The 20,621-nt window shown below is 39.1% G+C and overlaps 1 protein-coding gene across 1 annotated transcript in view; it reads right to left on the reverse strand.

The window, feature by feature from the left end:
* Positions 1–20,621, reverse strand: part of GPR137C (G protein-coupled receptor 137C) — a 54,552-nt gene that overhangs the window by 23,521 nt on the left and 10,410 nt on the right. The window contains exons 2-3 of the mRNA XM_081113232.1: positions 3,017–3,060; positions 1,332–1,560 (exon numbers count right to left, since the gene is read on the reverse strand). Coding sequence (XP_080969358.1) covers positions 1,332–1,560; positions 3,017–3,060 — 273 coding nt within the window. The remainder of the gene's footprint in view (positions 1–1,331; positions 1,561–3,016; positions 3,061–20,621) is intronic.

The following is a 20,621-nucleotide window of genomic DNA, read 5'->3' on the forward strand; positions in this document are numbered from 1 at the left end:
ATTGGGATGTTGGGGGCCAGCTGGGGGCAAGCCAATTGGGGCCTGGATCAGGCTGGTTGGCTGCCCCAGTGTGCATCATAGCCACTGGTTGTTACGGTCGTTCTGGTTGTTCCACCATTCTGGTCTCTGGGCTTTTATATATATAGATTTCTATATTTATTCTGCATTTAACTGACATATATTTAAAAAGTCAAATGAAAGTCTCCACTTAAATGTAAAGACAAGTTGACTACCATACATTTAATTATAATACCTGACTTTACTAGGACTATATTAAGGTTAACAACAATATGGAAGTCTAAAAATATTTCAGAGAACTGTTCTGTTTAGGATACTATCTTGCTTATTTTCTGTGAATAGACAATAATGCCAAATGAGATCATTTACATGTATAAACTCACATCCCAATAACCACGCATCTATACCCCCATATCCAATGCCACACATACACTTTGATGACTGATTCATGGCTCACCCACAATGTTAATCAACAACAATAGAAACTTCTAGGGTTCTTTGTTAATGGGCTAGCATTTGTTTTTTTGTTTGCTGATCCAAAGTATAAGGGAGAATGAAGGCATTTATAAATTTAGTTACATGATTAACTGTTTCAAATATCATAGGGACTTCATATTATGGGGTGAAATAACATTTTCTAAACCTTAATACAAATAAACACCACTTTACCAGTATGGAATCTTAACACTGCTAACCCAAATGTATGTAGACATAATATGGTAATTAATGGCCACACTGCCACCCCTACACAGTAAATATTAAATTATTACTGTGGCTTTATGTATTAGATTATTTGTGATACATTAATATAAATTTTGGGTTATTTCACTTAATTAGCCTCCAATACAAAAGATATAAATCATAGAAAATATAACATGCTTAGTATAAGCTTTATAAAAATCATCGGTTAGTGAAGTGCCAAGTTTTGAATACTTTTTAACTTCTTGTGACCACTCCTTCATGTTCAAAAATGTTCCCAACATTTAGAATTCTTTAAAGAATATATTATCTTCCCATTAAAATATGCTTCATATGTTGATAACTTGAAGTTAGATTTTTAAAAAAATATATTTTATTGATTTTTTACAGAGAAGAAAGGAGAGAGATAGTTAGAAACACCGATGAGAGAGAAACATCGATCAGCCGCCTCCAACACACCCCCCACTGGGGATGCGCCCGCAACCAAGGCACATGCCCCCGACCAGAATCGAACCCGGGGCCCTTCAGTCCGCAGGCCAACGCTCAATCCACTGAGCCAAACCAGTCCCGGCTGAAGTTAGATTTTTAAGTGAAAATTTAAGAAATATACTTACCTTTGATTCGAGGTAGACATTTGCTGATGACATTTTTGTAATTTTGCATATATAACTAACTAAAGAGATGGCACAAAGAATAAACAAGCTATCATTAATTAACGCTCGAACAAACACAGTCCATTTCAACTGATTTTCTGGGACATCTCCATGGACTATCATTGCACAAGTCAAGTTCACCACTAAAAAGATAAGGCTTGCCAATATAAAGCCCAAATGCAATAGAATTCTGAAAGAAAAAGAAATGACTTTATTAGATAATTATAAAACAAATGAGAAATTAAATTTATTAGTGTGTTACTTTAGGTACAATAATTCCTTCAGTTCAAAATGTTTGCAATTTCATTAAATACAAATTTAATAATCACTCAGTTACTTGAGCTATCGTTATAAAATTAGTATCTAAAGCATTTTAAAATGGCATTAGATTTTAAAGCATGAATTTAAAAATAATTTCACATGGACTTGAATTCAATTGCCTTTACCAAGAAGAATGTAGGATTATTTTAACACTAATTCAAGCAATCCTGAATTTTTCATTTTTTTTAACTACTAAGCATATTTTCATTGATCTTTCCATTCCAAGAATTACCAGGTTTTTATAATTTGCCTGGAAAATTAATAAACTACCTAAATTTAAAGTGATTATTAATACAAATTTTAAGAGGTAAGGGAAGTATGTTTTAGACAATATTTAATTTTATGAACTTCTGAATATCCATAGCAAACATTACTTTCAAACATGACTAGAGAACATAAGGACAGTAGAGTTTCAAGCACTTATCAACACCTCCTCTTCTTATAAAGTTGCATATATACTATGCATACAGAGAAACTCTGAAAATGAAATGCTTAAAAACTTGCTAAGAAAAGTTAGACCATCTCATAAAAACTCTTCAGGTAAGGTGTGGCTATCTTCATCAAGTAGCTGTAACAGCTATCCGTATGAAAGCAATCCCAGTTCAGATACATTTTATACCCCAAAGTAATATGATCCAGAAATTTATTTGGAATACTAATATCTTTTATTTCGGATCTCTTTCAATAGTGGAAGTCATAAATCATTGTCAGCCTTTGGCTATAGTTTATGCATGGTAAATTGAAGGTAATGTGTAAAGTAATCTGTAACAAGCAATGTTTGTCAAGTGTACATGCAAAGTACAAAGATTTTAGTTTGAGAAGTTTAGATATTAATATTCTCTCAGATTAAATAATAACTACAATAATCAGCTAGTTTTAAACCTAAAATAGATCTTGAAATTATTAATATACTCTGGGGATTATAGCACTTTAGAAACCAAAGCATTGAGATGTTAAATGAGTTGCATAGTTATCAAGTGTCCTGGCTTGAATTTTTGAGGGAAATCAGTATTGAAATATTAGTTATTTCATGCAGCTATACAATACGTTCTTTCCCCAAACAGCATAATCTAACTTTAGTGTTTGTAGACCCTATGAAACTACCTCTGACATCTGAAGGAGGAATAGTAGCAGAGCAGCAAAAAAAGGTATTAGGCAGCAATATGGCTGAAGAGAAAGTACTGTGGGTTATTCAATTCACTTCCTACGAACTAATCTAATTTGATTTTCTATAAAACTGCTAAGGCACCCTTCACCACCATGCCCTTCAACCTTGAGAAGTCCACTGTGAATAAAATTTAAACCTTGCTACTCATGAAACTTACTTGTGTTTGTCAAGTTCAGTGGCACATCTGACTTTACATATAACCTATAAAGAGAGTATAGAAAAAAGTTTTGAAAATGTGTAATAGAAAATTCTTAAATTTGTTTTCATTTTGTATTTCAAAATGATACAACTACAAGTAACAAGTAAAGTTCAAATGTTAATAGAACTACCATGAAATAAAAATAGGCAGGTGTTCTAAGGCTTAAGACAATAAATTAAGAATTTTTTCTTGTAGGCTTAAATTTCTGTGTTAAAAACAAACAGAATTAATTCAGTTTAAACATGTATTAAACTTTTATTATGAGGCGGACATTGTGCTCAATGACTTGTCACTGATACTGAACTTCATTATATTACTCATGCTTTGCCCTAAAATGGAACTACTTACTATAGCACTATGGCTGAGTGTTCTACAAAGATTATTTCCCCTAAGATGCAGTGAAGTAGTAAAAAGAAACAAGGGACCAAAAAATTGACACAAGGATAATGAGCAGATACCATATCTAGTATACTTCCTTCCTTCACAAAGCCTTGCAAACAGCAGATCTGCAAATACTTGTTAAACAAAGTAAAGCAGGTAGGTAAGAAGAATCCTATCTAATAATAGACAAACATGGTAATTGACTGTACCTTTGCTAAGCCTCCAATTGGCTAATCAGAGAGATATGCAAATTAACCCAACCAAGATGGTGGCTGGCAGCCACGCAGCTGAAGCGAGCAGGAGGCTTGCTTGCTCCAGTGATGGAGGAAGCCAAGGTTCCCCGACTGCTGTGGCCCGGCTCTGAGTTCCGAAAGTAACAAAGTTTCAATTATAGAAGCTAAACAAACCCCAGATACCTGCTTTCAGCAGGCTGTGGCCACAGAGCTGGGGCAAGCAGGAGCCCGGCTCTTAGCTCCAGGGACGGCAACAAAGTTTCAATTATAGAAGGTAAATAAATCCCAGAAAAAAGAAAAAAGAAAAAAAGGAGAGGCTGGGAGCTTCAGTCGCTGGCCAGCCTGCAAACGGCCCTCAGTCCCTCACCCAGACTGGCCAGGCACCCCAGCAGGGACCCCCACCCTAAAGGGGGTGTGGCCAACCTAAAAACAGCCATCAGCCCCTAATACAGGCTGGCCAGGAACCCCAATGGGGACCCCCATCCTGAAGGGGGTGTGACCAGCTGCAAACAGCCATCAGCCCCTCACCCAGGCTGGCCAGGAACCCCAGTGGGACCCCCATCCTGATCTGGGACACCCTTCAAGGCAAACCAGCTGGCCCCCACCCATGCACCAGGCCTCTATCCTATATAGTAAAAGGGTAATACTATCCTATATAGTAAAAGTCCTTCTCCTAACAGGAGAAGGACTGGGAATGACTGGTCACTATGACACACACTGACCACTAGGGGGCAGATGCTAAATGCAGGAGCTGCCCTCTGGTGGTCAGTGTGCTCCCACATGGGGGAGCTCTGCTTAACCACAAGCCAGGCTGATGGCTGCCAGTACAGCGGTGGTGGTGGGAGCATCTCTTGCCTCCTCAGCAGCGCTAAGGATGTCCGACTGCAGTTTAGGCCTGCTCCCCGCTGGCAAGTGGACATTCCCCGAGGGGTGCCAGGCTGCCAGAGGGATGTCTGATTGCCATCTTAGGCCCAATCCCCTGGGGAGCAGGCCTAAGCCAACAGGTGGTCATCCCCTGAGGAGTTCCAGACTGTGAGAGGGCACAGGCTGGGCTGAGGGACGCCCCACCCCGACTGCACAAATTTTTGTGCACCGGGCATCTAGTTTGAAATAAACACAAAAAATTTTGAGAGCACAGTGTGGAAGGTTCCTTACTAGTGAGTTTGTATTTTATTATATAGGTAATGGAAAAATATTGAAAGTTCTTATGTAGGCACTCTAAAATATGGGATTTCATTAATCTGATATCAATGTAAAGGCTACTATTGACCACTATGCTGTAGACCTGAAACCAATCCTATCTAATAAAAGAGAAACATGGTAATTAGCTGTACGTCCGCTACCCTTCCCATTGGCTAATCAGGGCGATATGCAAATTAACTGCCAGCCAAGATGGCGGCTGGCAGCCAGGCAGCTTGAAGCTAACATGAGGCTTGCTTGCTTGCTTCAGTGATGGAGGAAACCAACATTCCCCGCCTGCCTTGCCGGCCTCTGAGCTTGCAGTTTGAAACATTGTTACAAATATAGAAGCTAAACAAAACCCCAGAAACCTGCTTTCAGCCAGCCGGGATCTCAGAGCTGGAGTTGATACAGTGTTTTGATTATAGAACCCAAACAAACCAGATACCTGCTTTCAGCAGCAGAGGCCTCAGAGCTGGAGCCAGAGCTAAAGATGGCCCAGAATAAAAAAAGAAAAGAAAAAAAGGGCAGTTGGGAGCTTCAGTCACCCGCCAGTCTGAAAACAGCCCTCAGCCCCTCACCCAGACTGGCCAGGAACCCCAGTGGGGACCCCCACCCTGAAGGGTGTGTGACCAGCTGCAAACAGCCATTATCCCCTCATCCAGGCTGGCTAGGCACCCCAGTGGGGACCCCCATCCTGAAGGGTGTGTGACCAGCTGCAAACAGCCATCATCCCCTCACCCAGGTTGGCCAGGCACCACAGTGGGGACCCCCACCCTGATCCAGGACACCCTTCAGGGCAAACCAGCTGGCCCCCACCCATGCACCAGGCCTCTATCCTATATAGTAAAAGGGTAATATGCCTCCCAGCACCAGGATCAGCGGAGCCGAGAGGCCTCCCGGCACCGGGATCAGCATGACAGGGGGCAGCGCCCAAACCCCGTGATCGCCCTGCGGCTCTCTGTGTGACAGGGGGTGGTGCCACAACCTCCCTATCCGCCCTGCTCTGTTCGTGACAGGGGAAGGCGCCCCAACCCCCTGATCAGCCCTGCTCTGTGCCTGATAGGGGGGAGCTCCCCAACCCCCTGATTAGCCCTGCTCTGTGTGTGACAGAGTGCAGCCCCCCAACCCCACCCCCCCCACACACACACACGGGCCCTGCTTTGTGTGTGACGGCGTAGAGCCATAACCTCCCCATCGGCCCTGCCCTGAGTGTGACAGTGGCGGCGCCCCAACTCCCATCGGCCCTGCTCTGTGGGTGATAGAGGGCGGCGCCCCAACCCCCTGATCTGCCCTGCTCTGTGTGTGACAGGGGGCGGTGCCCCAACTCCCCTATCAGCCCTACTCTGTGAGTGACAGGGGGGAGCTCCTCCACCCCCTGATCAGCCCTGTTCTGTGCATGACGGGGCACCAACCCCCTGATTGGCCCTGCTCTGTGTGTGACAGGGTATGGAGCCCCAAGCCCCCTAATGGGCCCTGCTCTGTGCATGACAGGGGGCAGCGCCCTAATCCCCTGATTGGCCCTGCTCTGTGCGTGACGGGGTGGCACCGCAACCACCCCATCGACCCTGCCTTGAGTGTGACAGGGGGCGGTGCCCCAACCCCCCAATTGGCCCTACCCTGAGCGTGACTGAGGGTGGCATCGCAACCTCCTGATCCACCCTGCTCTGTGCATGACAGGGGGCGGCGCCCCAACTCCCCATTCAGCCCTGCTCTGAGCCCGACCAGGGGCTGCACCTAGGGATTGGGAGCAGGCCTAAGCCAGCAGGTCGTTATCTCCCGAGGGGTCCCAGACTGCGAGAGGGCACAGGCCGGGCTGAGGGACCCCCCCGCCCCCGAGTGCACAAATTTTTGTGCACCGGGCCTCTAGTACTATATAATAAAAGGGTAATATGCAAAATAGACCGAAGAGCAGAACTGAACAAGGCTGCTCAACCGCTCGCTAAGATGTGCACTGACCACCAAGGGGCAGGAGGCAAGGTCATTTCCTGGAAGGTATGTTAGATTTAAGCACTTGGAATATAGAAAACATTTTGAACACACCACTAGAAGGGTTACAAAAGAAAATGTTGCATTGAGAAGCAGAGAGGTCTAGTTAAAATCAGGCAGCTGACAGTGAATTTTAAAATCAGTAAAGCTTCCTGATTTTCAAATTAAAACAATCTAATAGAAAAAAGTGGATGCCATTATAAAATGCAAATAACTAGGTTGCATTTTCATGTATTAATTTAGAAATGGAACATGGAACTATTGTAGAGAAATAAAAAGTAGGCAAATGAACCACAGCAAAAAGCCAAGGGATGAAGACTACTAGACTGACCCTTGGTTCTAAATACAAATGACATCAGAAAGGAGCTAATGGAGTGGGGTAAACAGAAGGGGTAAAGTAATTAAAGTATAGACGAGAGTGGAAATCAGGGAAAGGGATGCATTCAAGATGTATAAGGAAAAAAGAGATGAGACTGGTCAGGAAGAACTGCTTCATTTAAGAGCTGATCCAAGGTGTGGGCATGCTGTTGGATGGCTCACATAGAAATGGAAAAAAGCTCTGAGAAGCCAGTGAATTGAGAGACAAGGAGTGGGTTATCAATGTGGGCTTCAAAAGAGACCTGTATAACAAGAGACCAGTCCAGAAGAAAGTGCTGATTCACCCAGGAAAGTCGAAGTTATTATTACAGCCAAGGATGACCTAATCAGATGGCATAGATTTCAGAGAGATGATGATGGTATAACATCAGTAAGTAGTGTTGGGAAACATAAAATAGGCTGATTGTTCTTTCCACAAGTTGACATGGAGAGTTTTTAAGGTACAAAGTGTCAGCTGGAAAAAGCTAGATTTCAGTGAAAGCATTTAAAAGGTTCAAATGAAGAGAATAGGGACATAGTGGGAAGTGTAATTCATAAGATTACAGTCATGGGATGGGATAAATAATGGGTGTGAGAGGGAGCTGAACTGAATAAGGAAATAATTAAAGGTCAACTGTTATCTAAGATTTGCAAAATACGTTACAATGCATCACATAAACACACCTGGTACTTTAATCATATTTAGATTACAGTACGGTTAAAAACAATGATCTGATATTAGATTCTAAGTATTTTATAGAATTTAGCTAAGAGGATATGATCCTGAGTAAAAAAATATAATATATAAATGTCAAGCAATCGTATCTTATTTATTAAGGTAGTGAAGAGTAGTTCATGAAACATAACAAACGTACTTTATGTAGATTTTTTGAAGTTTAGAATGGTAAATAACATATGTCTAAATGACTTTTCTGATGTCAATTGATGTCAGAGGGGCCTTATCTTTCCAGGTCTTTCTTAATACCAGAAAAACTGAATAAATGGGCATTTATAGAAAGATATTCTTTATTAAAGTATGAAGAATTATATAGGTTGATGAATATCAAATGTTTCATATGTATCTCACAAACTAGTAGCCCCTAACTTAGAAAATATTGATTTAGAATTTTTGAATTAATGAAGAATTAAAATACTGTTTGTCACTAGAATACTTTATTTTTATTTTTTAAAACATGTTTCTATTATTTTTTTAAGCGAGAGAGGAAGGGAGAGGTAGAGAAAGAAACACTGATTGTTGCCTCCTGCATGCCCTTTGTTGGGGATCGAGCCTGCAACCTGGGCTTGTGCCCTGACTGGGAATCAAACCCGTAACTTCTTGATGTATGGGTTGACATTCAACCATTGAGCCACACTGGTTGGGCAAGAATACTTTATTTTTAAATATAGAACCTATTTATAAGTTATCTGAAATGATACTTCCACTTAAAAATTCAGACTTCCATATTTTATGTCCCCATTTATTTCTTCAAATAAAGAGAAAATAAGAATATGACAAATATATTTTATTTGTAAATGCTACCTAATGTAAGTTTAATGAATAGAGGTATCACAAAATTTGAGGAAGAGTTACACTGGAGCTGTATATAATTTTCTGTCCCTCAGGGCATGTAGACCCATGTTGCTTGAAGATGGTAAGCACTAAAACTTTTTATTTATTTTTTTATTTTAGACAGAGTGGAAGAGAGGGATGGGGAGAGAGAGAAAAAAACATCAATGTAAGCGATTGGTTGCCTCCTGTAGACGCTCCAATCCTTGGGGTTGGGAAACGGAATGAACCTACAACCGGGTCCAGGTACGTGCCCTTAATTGAGAATCAAATTGAGACCCTTCGGTGCTCGGGTCAACACTCTACCACTGACCCACACTGGCCAGGAAACTAAAATAATTAAAACTGATGCTTTCCTATAGAATTTCTTGTTGTCAAGTTGATTTCCCACTTTTAAAGAATCAGAAATAAAAACTGGAGAACATATCTATATAAAATTTGGAATTGATGCAAAAATAAGTTGTGGTGGACATAATCTCTTCTTCATGATGGATAGGTTCATATATCCAAATATGTGGATTGCTTTAAAGCACAGTTATCCAGAGTTTCCATCTCAAATATTCAAGTTGCTATGGGGAGTAGTGCACCATTCCCAAACTTACAATTGCTACTACTTGCATATAAAACAGTGAGGCTTTAAGCTATTTTAGCTATAAATTGAAAAGCCAGACTTTTCTCAGATGTTGTCTTTCAATGTCTATCATATATTTTATTTGTACAAATTTTTTTAGCCCTGGCCGATGTAGCTCAAAAGATCATCAGTTGGATCCTTGGTCAGGCCCTGGTTTCAGGCTTAATCCCTGATAGGGGGAGTGCAGAAGGCAGCCAATTGGTTTCTCTCTCACATGGATTTTTTTTCTCTCTCTCTCCCTTTCTCCTCTCTCTAAAAAAAAACAACAAAAACAAAAACCCATAAAAACATTTAAAAATATTTTTTATTTTTAGAATGTTTTATTGATTTTTTTAGAGAGAGAAAGGAAGGGAAAGAGAGAGAGAGAAACACCAATCAGCTGCCTTCTACATGCACCCTACCTGTGACCTTTTGATGTACAGGAAGGACCATGCCCAACCAACTGAACCACACCAGCCAGGATTCAATAAAAATATATATTTTTAAATGTTTTCTTGCTGGTGTGGGTCAGTGGTTGAGCATCAACCTATGAACAGGAGGTCACAGTTCAATTCCCAGTCAGGGCACATGCCCAGGTTGCAGGCTCAATTCCCAGTAGGGGGCGTGCAAGAGGCAGCTGATCCACGATTCTTATCAATGACGTTTCTATCTCTCTCTCGTGTTCCTTTCCTTTCTCTGAAATCAATAAAAACATATCTAAAAAAAAAGTTTTCTTTACAGCAGCCATTTCTTCCTTCTAGGATACAATATGTTTTTGTCTCTTGGAATACTAATACTTTTTAAAATTTCATCTCTCTGTTTAGTTGGTTTTCTTTTGAGTTGCTTAAAATGATTTTTATATATCTAATTTTGTTCTCACCTGAAACTCCACTAAAACAATAGTAAAAGGATTTTCTTAAAAGGCATACAACTATATGTTTGAGTAGAACGGGAAAAGATAGAATAAAAAATGTTGGAATCCAGAAAGCAGCTGTGTGTGCAAAAAAGAGTTAATTAACATAGGCCTGAGACTGCTATCCTTCGAAAAGCCTGCTTTTCAGACCAGCAAGGTTGGTTCTTGGCTGGCATTTGGGAACTTGGATTTGGGGAGGATTCCCACTACTCCCTAAATAACAAGGGTGTTTCACTGTGCCTAAACTGTTTGTGCAAACAATATAGTTTATACTAAACACCTGCTTTCCTTCTGGGATTATGGAATTTTGGGGATGTGTTAGGCAGAGAGTGCTTACATCAGTAAAACCCAATAAAAAACTTTGGCACTGTTTCCAGTGAGCTTCCCTGGTAAATAACATTTCACAGCATTGTCACAACTCATTACAGAAGGAATTAAGCATAGTTGTGACTCCACTGGGAGAGGACTCTTGGAAGCTGGTGCCTAGTTTCCTCTGGACCTTACTTCATCTCTCTTTTCCTCTGCTGATTTCACTGTAATAAACTTTCACCAGGAGTGTAACAACTGTGAGTCCTTTCAGCAAGTCATCAAAGCTGAAGGTGGTCCTGGAGACCCCAACACAATGTGTGATTATCCAAGAAAGATGAATTCCAACCCAGTCATGAGGAGGTTTGAGAACCAACCTGATACATGTTTCAGGCTATTTAAAAAGCATAGGAACCAAGTCTCATTGGAACTGAGAGGTGGAGATGGCTAAAACAGGTGATGATAAAATATGTTTTAGGAGCAGTTAAATCCTAAATCTCCTTCCTTAGTCCATGTCCTGGGCAAATGCCCCTTATTCATCCTGGCAGACGTCTGGGTGTTTACTTTCTGGAGAGGTAACTCTGGCCTGGAGTATGAAAGGCACAGCTGACAGTTTGGCACCATACTGAAAACAGAGATGAGTGATGAATATCAAGTATAGGGATTTTCCCTTGCCTCAACCCTCTTCCCTGATTAGGTTCTCAACATTTTGTAAACTACACCTTTATTTTGTGAAGGATTAGAATATTATTTCCCCCTGAGGAAACTTGATCACCCAAGAGGGAAAATCAAAATTTAGCATCAGGGGTTACCTAAAAAATTGTCTGGCCAATAAAGAAAGGAAGAAAAGACAAGAATTAAAAAAGTTATCTGTTCCTAGCTGGCTTGGCTCAGTGGAAAGAGCATTGCCCTGCGGACTGAAGGGTCCCAAGTTGGATTCTGGTCAAGGGCACATGCTCGGTTGTTGGCTCGATCCCCAGTAGGGGGTGTGCAGGAGGCAGCTGATCAATGATTCCCAGTCATCATTGATGTTTCTATCTCTCTCTCCCTCTCCCTTCTTCTCTGATATCAATAAAATATATTTAAAAAATTATATCTAGCTAGATCACCCTTCAGTGTTTACATGCCTCACCCACAGGCTTACAGCTTCTACTCTTAATTATGAACAGATAGCCAAGGATAAGCAGATAGCTCAAAGTTTTTAATAAAAGATAAAAATCAAAACAAAAAATATAATTTTAAAAAATGATACAAAAAGCCAAACAAAACCCTATCCTTATTAGAGTCAGAGATATAGGACACTGCACTTGTAAAACAAAAACATGATACCATTACAAAAAAAAATCAGAGAATAAAAAATGAGCTAATAGAAATTAAACATGCTAGTAGGAATGAAAAAGTGAATATACGGGCTAGAAGTTGGAAAAAAATGTCAAAAAAAAAAATTTAGCAAAATGACTGGTGCAGCCACTATGGAAAAACAGTATGGAGTTTCCTCAAAAAATTAAATATGGAACTGCCATTTGACCCAGTGATCCCACTTCTAGGAATATCCTAAGAAACCAGAAACACCAATCAGAAAGGATATATGCACCCCTATGTTCATAGCAGCGCAATTTACAATAGCAAAGATCTTGAAACAGCCCAAGTGCCCATTAGTGGATGAGTGGATAAAAAAAGCTGTTGTACAATTACACCATGGAATACTATGCAGCAGTAAAAAAGAAGGATCTCTTACCCTCTGAGACAACATGGAGCATAATACTTAGGAGTATTATGCTAAGTGAAATAAGCCAGTCAAGAAAGACAAGTATCACATGATCTCACTTATTTGTGGAATCTAATGAACAAAATAAACTGATGAACAAAATAGATCCAGAGACATGGAAGCATGAAACAGACTGACAAATCTCAGAGGGAAAGTGGGGTTGCGGGGGGGGGGGGAGGGAGATTAAGCAAAGATCTTATATGCATATATATATGCATAACCCATGGACACAGACACTAGTGTGGTGAAGGGTCTGGGAAGGAGATGGGAATGGGATGAAGAGGGTCGATGGGGGAAAAAAGGAGATATCTGTAATACTTTCAACAATAAAGATAAATAAGAAAAAATAGGAGAGAAGAGATAAGAAAAGGATCTGTTATGGAGGTCCAACATCCAAATATTAGGAGTCCCAGAAAGAGAGAACAGAAACAAAAGAGGAGAGAAAAATCATTAAAAAATTAAAGAATATTTCCCCAAACTAAAGGATACATGTGACTAAATTGAACGGCTGCTCAATGGCCAGCAAAATGGATAGAAAACAGACCCATATGAAGAAACATCCTTTCAGAACACTAGGGTCAAAGAAAAATCTAAGTTTTCAGTGAGGAAAAGGACAAGTCACATAGAAAGGATCAAGAATCAGAATGGCTCTCAAACTTTAATAGCAATACTGGAAGTGGAGCAACACTTTAAAAATTGTCAGGGAAAATTATCTTCAACCTAGAATTCTATTCCTATCTAAACTATCACTCAAATATGACAAAATTAAAATATTTCAGACATTAAAAGTCTCAAAAAATTGCTTACAGAGCACCCTTTCTCAAGAAGGTAGTAAAGGACTACTTCACTGAAACAAGGTATGCAGGGAAGTATTAACTCAGCAGGCCTAACTTGTCCAAATCCTGCACATTCCAAGGAAAGATCTGGCTCTTTCCTGGCTCTTGGAAGATAATTTGTAAGATCTTGGAATACCCTGCCCAAGAGTATCTGTTTACCCGGGGCCTTGGGCTACACTAAATAGTCTATGCCAGTGTGATTTATGGTAGGAGCCCTGGACCATGTGGTATCAGTCTGACCTTTGAAGAGGCTGGAGACTGAATAACTAAAGTCAGCCATAGACGCTTCATGCCCATCTGACCCACCCCATGAACACCATGTCTCAGGTAAGTGCTGCTGGTTGGCAATACTTCGTAGATGCTGTCACATATTATTGCTAGGAGAATAAGCGCTTTCTGTAAGACTGCTGGGAGAGGACACCGAGAAGCTTGTCTCTCACCTGTCCTGGACTAAGAAAAACCTTAAACATTTAATTCACTAACTTAATTTACAAATAACAAAGCTGAACTTCACAGATTAAGTTGATTGTCCAGGAACACGTAGGAAATTGAAAGGATTAAAACCCATTGTACTGTCCTGACTCCTAATTCAATGCTCATAGGGATTCTGGTTTTCTTTGGTATATTTGCACAATCTTTGATAAGATATAGTTCAAATTAATTCCCTAATTTTTAAGGTGACAAATATTACTTTATTAGTAGTATCATCTATATGTCACAGCAACTACTTGTTAGTTCAAGATTTGCAAAATTAATATGCCCAAGAAAAACATATTCAGAAACCAAATTATCTGTTTAACAAAAGTAATGACATAGAAACAATTTAACAGCGTCATTTGATGTTGTTTTGTAGACTATCAAGTGCCTTTACTTAACTAGAAGTATATTTTTTAAAAAGGTAAGTAACTAAATTATTCAGGAATGAAGTATTATTTTTATGAGAAGAAAACATTTGTGAGCTTTCATTACTAAAAATAGCCCTGAAAAATAGCAGATTACTGTGTACTGTTCATTAGTTTACTATGGACACTTATTTGAATATAAGTAAACATTTTATATTAAGGAATATACAGAAAATTTTTTTTCTGTGCTGAGTCTCATACATCATAGACTTAGGCTCCGTAGGAAACGAATTTAAATTGTGCTGAAACTGTGCTATCCTTTAACATTTTTCAGCACTAAATTCCCCACTGTGTATTACTGATTTTTCATAAAACCTTTCATGCTTTTGAATTAGGAAGGGAGCATAGTTGCTTTTTGTAAAGACAGAGAGCCAGATTCATTGGAAATATCTGACTAATAACGGTAGAGGAAAAAAAGGGCAGAATGTTTCAGAAGAAATCACAGAATATCACAGGAGAGAAAGCAGCAGAAGAATGCCGCTTACTTTCTTTTCATCTTCATTTCTTAAGGACAGTAACAGTTTGAATGTAATCAGTGATGATGACTTGCATTAGCTTAAAACCTGCTAATTCCATCGTCTGACAGTAAAGTTCCCTAGAGTACACAGTATCATCTCAAATCAGCCCCAGTCATCCAATCAGTAGACAAAGTTCTACATAATAATGGAGAAAAGAGCACAAAAGTGTAAGAAAATATTATTGAAGCATTTTTACAGAGACTGAAGTTGAAAAAAAAATTGCAGTGTGTGATCAATATGCTAATGAAAAAATGGCAGCTATAATTGAGTTTTTGTAAAAAGATAGTACAGGTGTTTTTTTTAAAATACAGATTTAACATGTCCAGCTATATCATATCTTAGAAAGCAAATAACTCTAAATATTTAAGTATTTGGTTACTTACATGCTAAACTTTAATTCATTTTATTTTTTTAAATGTTTTTATTGTTTTATTTTTTATTTTTTTTGAGAGAGGGATAGAAACATCGATGGGAGATCACTGATGTTTCTATCTGTCCTTCTCCTCTCTGAAATCAATAAAAATATATTTAAAAAAAGAAAGAAACATGGATTGGCTGCCTCCGGCACACCCCCAACTTAAGGATCAAGCCCGAAATCCAGGCATGCGCCCTGACTGGGAATCGAACCATGACTCTTGGATTCCTGGGTGGATGTTCAACCACTGAGTCACACTGGCCAGGTTAAACTTTAATTCGTTTTAAAATAACGTGTATTTTTAAAAATAGGTATTCATATATCAGAGATAGAATTCATAGACACTGTATTAAATCTCAGAACTAGGCCATTAATTAGGAAGTTTGTTTCCGGTTTTTTTTAACCCTCAATTTAGGGTTGCTTTATTAGTGTGAAACTATTTGAATTAAAGGTGTCTTAGATATCACTGGGACTAATCACTTCATTAATTAAACAACTGGCCCAGAAAAGTAGTGATTTAGTAGATATCAATTAGCCAACTAGAATAGCACCTAGAGCTCAGATACCCAAACTTCTAGTTCAGGGCTATTGATGAAATTACACTACTTTAAACACACATTTTAACAAAAGTAAAATAAAAAGATAACAGGAAGAGATGATTTGTGGTGGTGAACACACAATATAATATTCAGATGATGTATTATAGAATTGTACACATTAAACCTATATAATTTTCTAACCAATGTAACACCAATAAATTCAATAAAAAGATAACAAGGACACTTAATTTATAAAAGTTTGTCTTTATTTAAAACAAATTAGCCAAACCGGTTTGGCTCAGTGTATAGAGCGTTGGCCTGCGGACTGAAGGGTCCCAGGTTCGATTCCGGTCAAGGGCATGTACCTTGGTTGCGGGCACATCCCCAGTAGGAGGTGTGCAGGAGGCAGCTGGTCGATGTTTCTCTCTCATCGATGTTTCTAGCTCTCTATCCCTCTCCCTTCTTCTCTGTAAAAAATCAATAAAATATATATATAAAAAATATATAAAAAATTAGATAAAAAGTTCTAACTACTTTGCTAAGTTGGACATTCTGATTTTATTTGTGGAGATGGAGAGAAATAAACATTTATTTTAAACTCTTTTATTTTACCATGAATTTTGTCACCCATGCAAATTATTAAGCATTGACCCCATATATAAAAGTGCCAAGTGCTGAAGAGTATGCAAAATTTCCTTAAAAGTAAATGTACAATATATCATATGATATATGGTATTTTCTTTATGTTTGGTTAGACTTAGAACACCATAAATTTCCCATAACTTAAGGTGTTAACTACTCAGAATTCATTTAAACTAATGTTGATGGTTATTAAATGTAATTCAGCTTTGTTATATGGGAACTAGATGCCCGGTGCATGAAATTTGTGCACGGGTAGGGTCCCCAGGCCTGGCCGGTGATCAGGGCCCATCAGGGCCTTCTGGCTGCCAGCCGTGGCCTCCCTTCATTCTGCGCCGCCCCTTGGTGGTCAGCACATGTCATAGCGAGTGATCGAATTCCTGGTCTCCCGGTTGAACTCCCTAGGGGACACTTTGCATATTAGCTTTATATATAGAGATTGTAAAGATTGTGTTGATTTGTTTTACTCCTTCAAGGAGGGTAATACAAAAGTAGAAGCGGGGAAAGAGAAAAATACAAATTAGTAGCCCCTGGTTTGGGTTTGACTCATAAACTGTTTTGCTTGGCTTATTTAGCATTAATCCATAGTATTTTAAAATAATACTTCAATACCCTGTTATTATTTAAAAGTAGATTTCTCATTTAAAAAAATTAAACAGGCCCTAACCGGTTTGGCTCAGTGGATAGAGCGTCGGCCTGTGGACTGAAAGGTCCCAGGTTCGATTCTGGTCAAGGGCACGTACCTTGGTTGCGGGCACATCCTCAGTGGGGGGTGTGCAAGAGGCAGCTGATCGATGTTTCTCTCTCATTGATGTTTCTCTCTATCCCTCTGCCTTCCTCTCTGTAAAAAAATCAATAAAAAATATTTTTTAAATAATCAAACAGGAATTTCTAATTTCTCTTGAAAAAATCAGGTGATTTGGCAATGGTATCTTAGAGCTGGAACAGAATTAATGCAGCTGTTCTCTTTAGATATGTGCTCTCTAGTTCACACAGTCCCTATTCTCTCTCCAATTGTAGTATCTAGGGCCCTTTAGGCATTTGAGTTTTTAAGCACTCTTGTTGAGGGGGAGAAGGCAGGTAAGTAGGAAAAGAGAAAGAAAAGGGTGGAGACTAAGTTATGTGAAATTATATATTCAGGGATTTTCCTACTCCATGATACCTATATTTATAAAACCCTAATATACAAATATACCGAAAAAAGGAACTAAACAAGCAATCACTATGACGTGCGCTGACCACCAGGGGGTGACCGCAGAACATGGCAGGCGTTGGCAGCAGGCGGCAGAGCGTGGAACATAGTGGGCATTGGCTGTGGCGGTATGGCGGAGGTGAGCGGGGGTGCCAAACCAAGGTGGGGGGGCTGGTCACTGTCATCAGGGTGAGACTCTGGTGGTTACTGAAAATTCTTTGCTCCCATACACCATTGTCCTGCTGGGTGTTTGCATCTGCTGCTGGCGATGGCCCCATTTACACCCACTGCCGGCATCCGGTGCTGGCCCTGATCACTTGGTGACATCAGCGGGTGTGAGTGGTGGCTGCTGGCCCTGATCGCCCCTCAGGGCTTCTCCACCTCCCCCTGCTTCTGAGGGGCGATTGGTGCAGCAGCTGCTGCTCGCACCCACTGCTGGTGCCAGCTCCAATCACTCCGCGCCATCAGCAGATGTGAGTGGGGCCAGTGCCATCAGCACATGGGAGCAGCGGTGGTGGGAGTGGGGCTGCTGGCAGACAGGGGACCAGGGGCCACAGCGGGAGGAGCCAGGCGGGGGAGCAGAGGATGGGCTGAGACCTGCTCCTGTGTCCACTACAGCAGCCCACGGTTCCTTTCAAGGGGCACAAATTCATGCACTGGGCCCCTAGTTTGGTATATAATAGCTATGTTTTATGACAAGTTTATGCTTTATTTTAAAAACTATCACAACATTTTTCAATGTGGTTATAAAACTTTACATTCCAATTAATCTTCATTGTTGCCAATACTTGGCATAGTCTTTTCAATTTTAGTCTTACTAGTTAATATTTAGTGGTATGTCATTGTGGTTATAATTTTCATTTTCTTGATGACTAATGATCTTGAGCATTTTTTCATGGGCTTCTTGGCCATGCATGTACCTTCTTTTGTGAAGTGTCTGTTAAAATATTTTATCAATTGGACTTTTTTATTATTGAATTTTAAGAGTTCTTTATACCAGTACATTCTGAATTCAAGTACTTTGCCAGATATATGTGCTGCATTTTCTCCTGGTCCAAAGAAAAAAAACATTTTTTTCTTCTAATCTGTGGCTTGCCTCTATATTATCTGTCTTGCAAAAAACCAAAAAACAACAACAAAAAACCCCCAAGCTTTTAATTTTGATAAAGTCTTATTTGTCAATTTTGGTTCATGCTTTTTGTTTCCTAAGAAATCTTTGTCTCCTTCCAGGTAACTAAGATTTTCTCCTCTTTTTTTTCCCTACAAGTTTTAGCTTTTATATTTATTTCTATGATTCATATCAGGAAGATTTCTATGGGTGGTATAAGGTAAAAAACAATAGGTTGAATGTTTCTAGGAATTTATCCATTTCTTATAGGTTGTCCACTTTGTTGATATATAACTGTTCATAGAATTATAATATCTCATTTCTGATTTTTTCCCCTTAGTCTAGCTAAGAGTCTGTCAACTTTATCTTTTAAAGCAAAAACTCACACACCTCTTCATTTCATTGATTTCTATTGTTTTTCTATTCTTTAGTTCATTTATTTGTGCTCTGATCTTTATCTCCTTCCTTCTGCTAACTATAGGCTGTTTGTTCTTTTCTAGTTCCTTGGGGTGAAAAGTTAGACTGTTGGTTTGAATCATTCTTATTTTTTAATGTAGGCATTTGTCACTGCTATTCCCTCGTAGCACTGCTTTTGCTGCATCCCATAATTTTTATGTTGTACTTTCTTTTGTCATGAGGTATTTTCTAATTTCCTTTTTGATTTCTTCGACTCAATGGTTGTGCAAGAGTGTACTGTTTACTTTTCACAGTCGTGAACTTTCCAGTTTTACTTCTGTTACTGATTTCTAGTTTCATTCCATTGTGGTCAGACAAGATACTTAGTATGATTTCAGTTGTCTTGAATTTAAGACTCATTTTGTCATCTAACATGTGATCTTCCCTAGAGAAATATCCAGGTGTCCGTGAGAAGGATGAGTATTGTGCTGCTGTTGGATGGAATGTTCTGTGTAAATCTGTTAGGTTCATTTGGTTTATGAGTTTGCTCAAGAGCTCTGTTTCCTTATTGATCTTCTGTCTGGGTGTTCTATCCATTATTGAAAGTGGGGGTCTTCACGTGTCTTACTATTATGGTATTATTTACTTCTCCCTTCAATTCTGTAAATATTTGATGATTAGATACCCTGATGTTGGTTGCATAAATATTTATAAATTGTTCTGTATTCCTGGTGGACTGACCCTTTTATCATTTTATCATGTCCTTCTTTGCCTCTTATGACAGTTATTGACTTAAAGTCTACTTTGTCTAAGTATAACCATCTCTGCTCTCTTTTGGTTAGTACTGGCATGAAATATCTTTTTTCACACATTTACTTTCAGTCTATGTGTATCCTTAAATCTAAAGTGAGTTTCTTGTAGACAACATATAGTTGGGTCATTTGATTTGGTAATTACTTTACATTTAAAGTTATTATTGATAAGACAGGATTTACTATTGCCATTTAGATGATTTTTTCCTATTATTCTTACAGCTTTTGGTCTGTCTTTTTCTGTCTTGCTGTCTTCCTTTCTGTTTTGTTGAGTTTTTTGTACTGATATGCTTTTTTTCCTTTTTCTTTTGTGTAATTTCTATAGGTTTTGTGTGTGTGTAAGCCTTGTAGCTTATGAAAATATCTTATAGTTCTAACAGTCTATTTTAAGCTGGCAACAAAGTAAGTTTAATTGCATACCAAAATTCTACACTTTAACTTATCCCTGACAACACTTTGTATTGTTGTCTCAATTTATACCTATTTATCTACGTATGTTTAAAAACATATTTTATAGTTATACTTTTCTTAACTTTTGTACTAAAATTAAAAGTGATTTACCCACTACAATTAAAGTAACACAGTATTTGTCCATATATTTATCTTTCCCAATGCTTCTCAACTTCAAGAATTCTCTTTAGCATTTCATGTAAGACAGGGTTAGTGGTGATGAACTTCTTCAGCTTTTAGTGATCTAGGAAAGTCATTCTCTCTCCACTTTCGAAGAATAGTTTTGGAGAATATATTATTCTTAGCACTTTTTATTTTCAGCACTTTAAAAGGGTCACCTGCAAGATGATCTTTTTTGGCCTGCAAGATTTTTGCTGAAAAATCTGATAGTCTTCTAGAGTTGCCTTGCATGTCACACGTTTTTTCTCTCTTTGCTTTTAAAATTGCCTTTGA

The sequence above is a fragment of the Myotis nattereri genome, assembly GCF_964212035.1.
Source record: "Myotis nattereri genome assembly, chromosome: 1".
In the NCBI taxonomy this organism is placed as follows: Eukaryota; Metazoa; Chordata; class Mammalia; order Chiroptera; family Vespertilionidae; genus Myotis; species Myotis nattereri.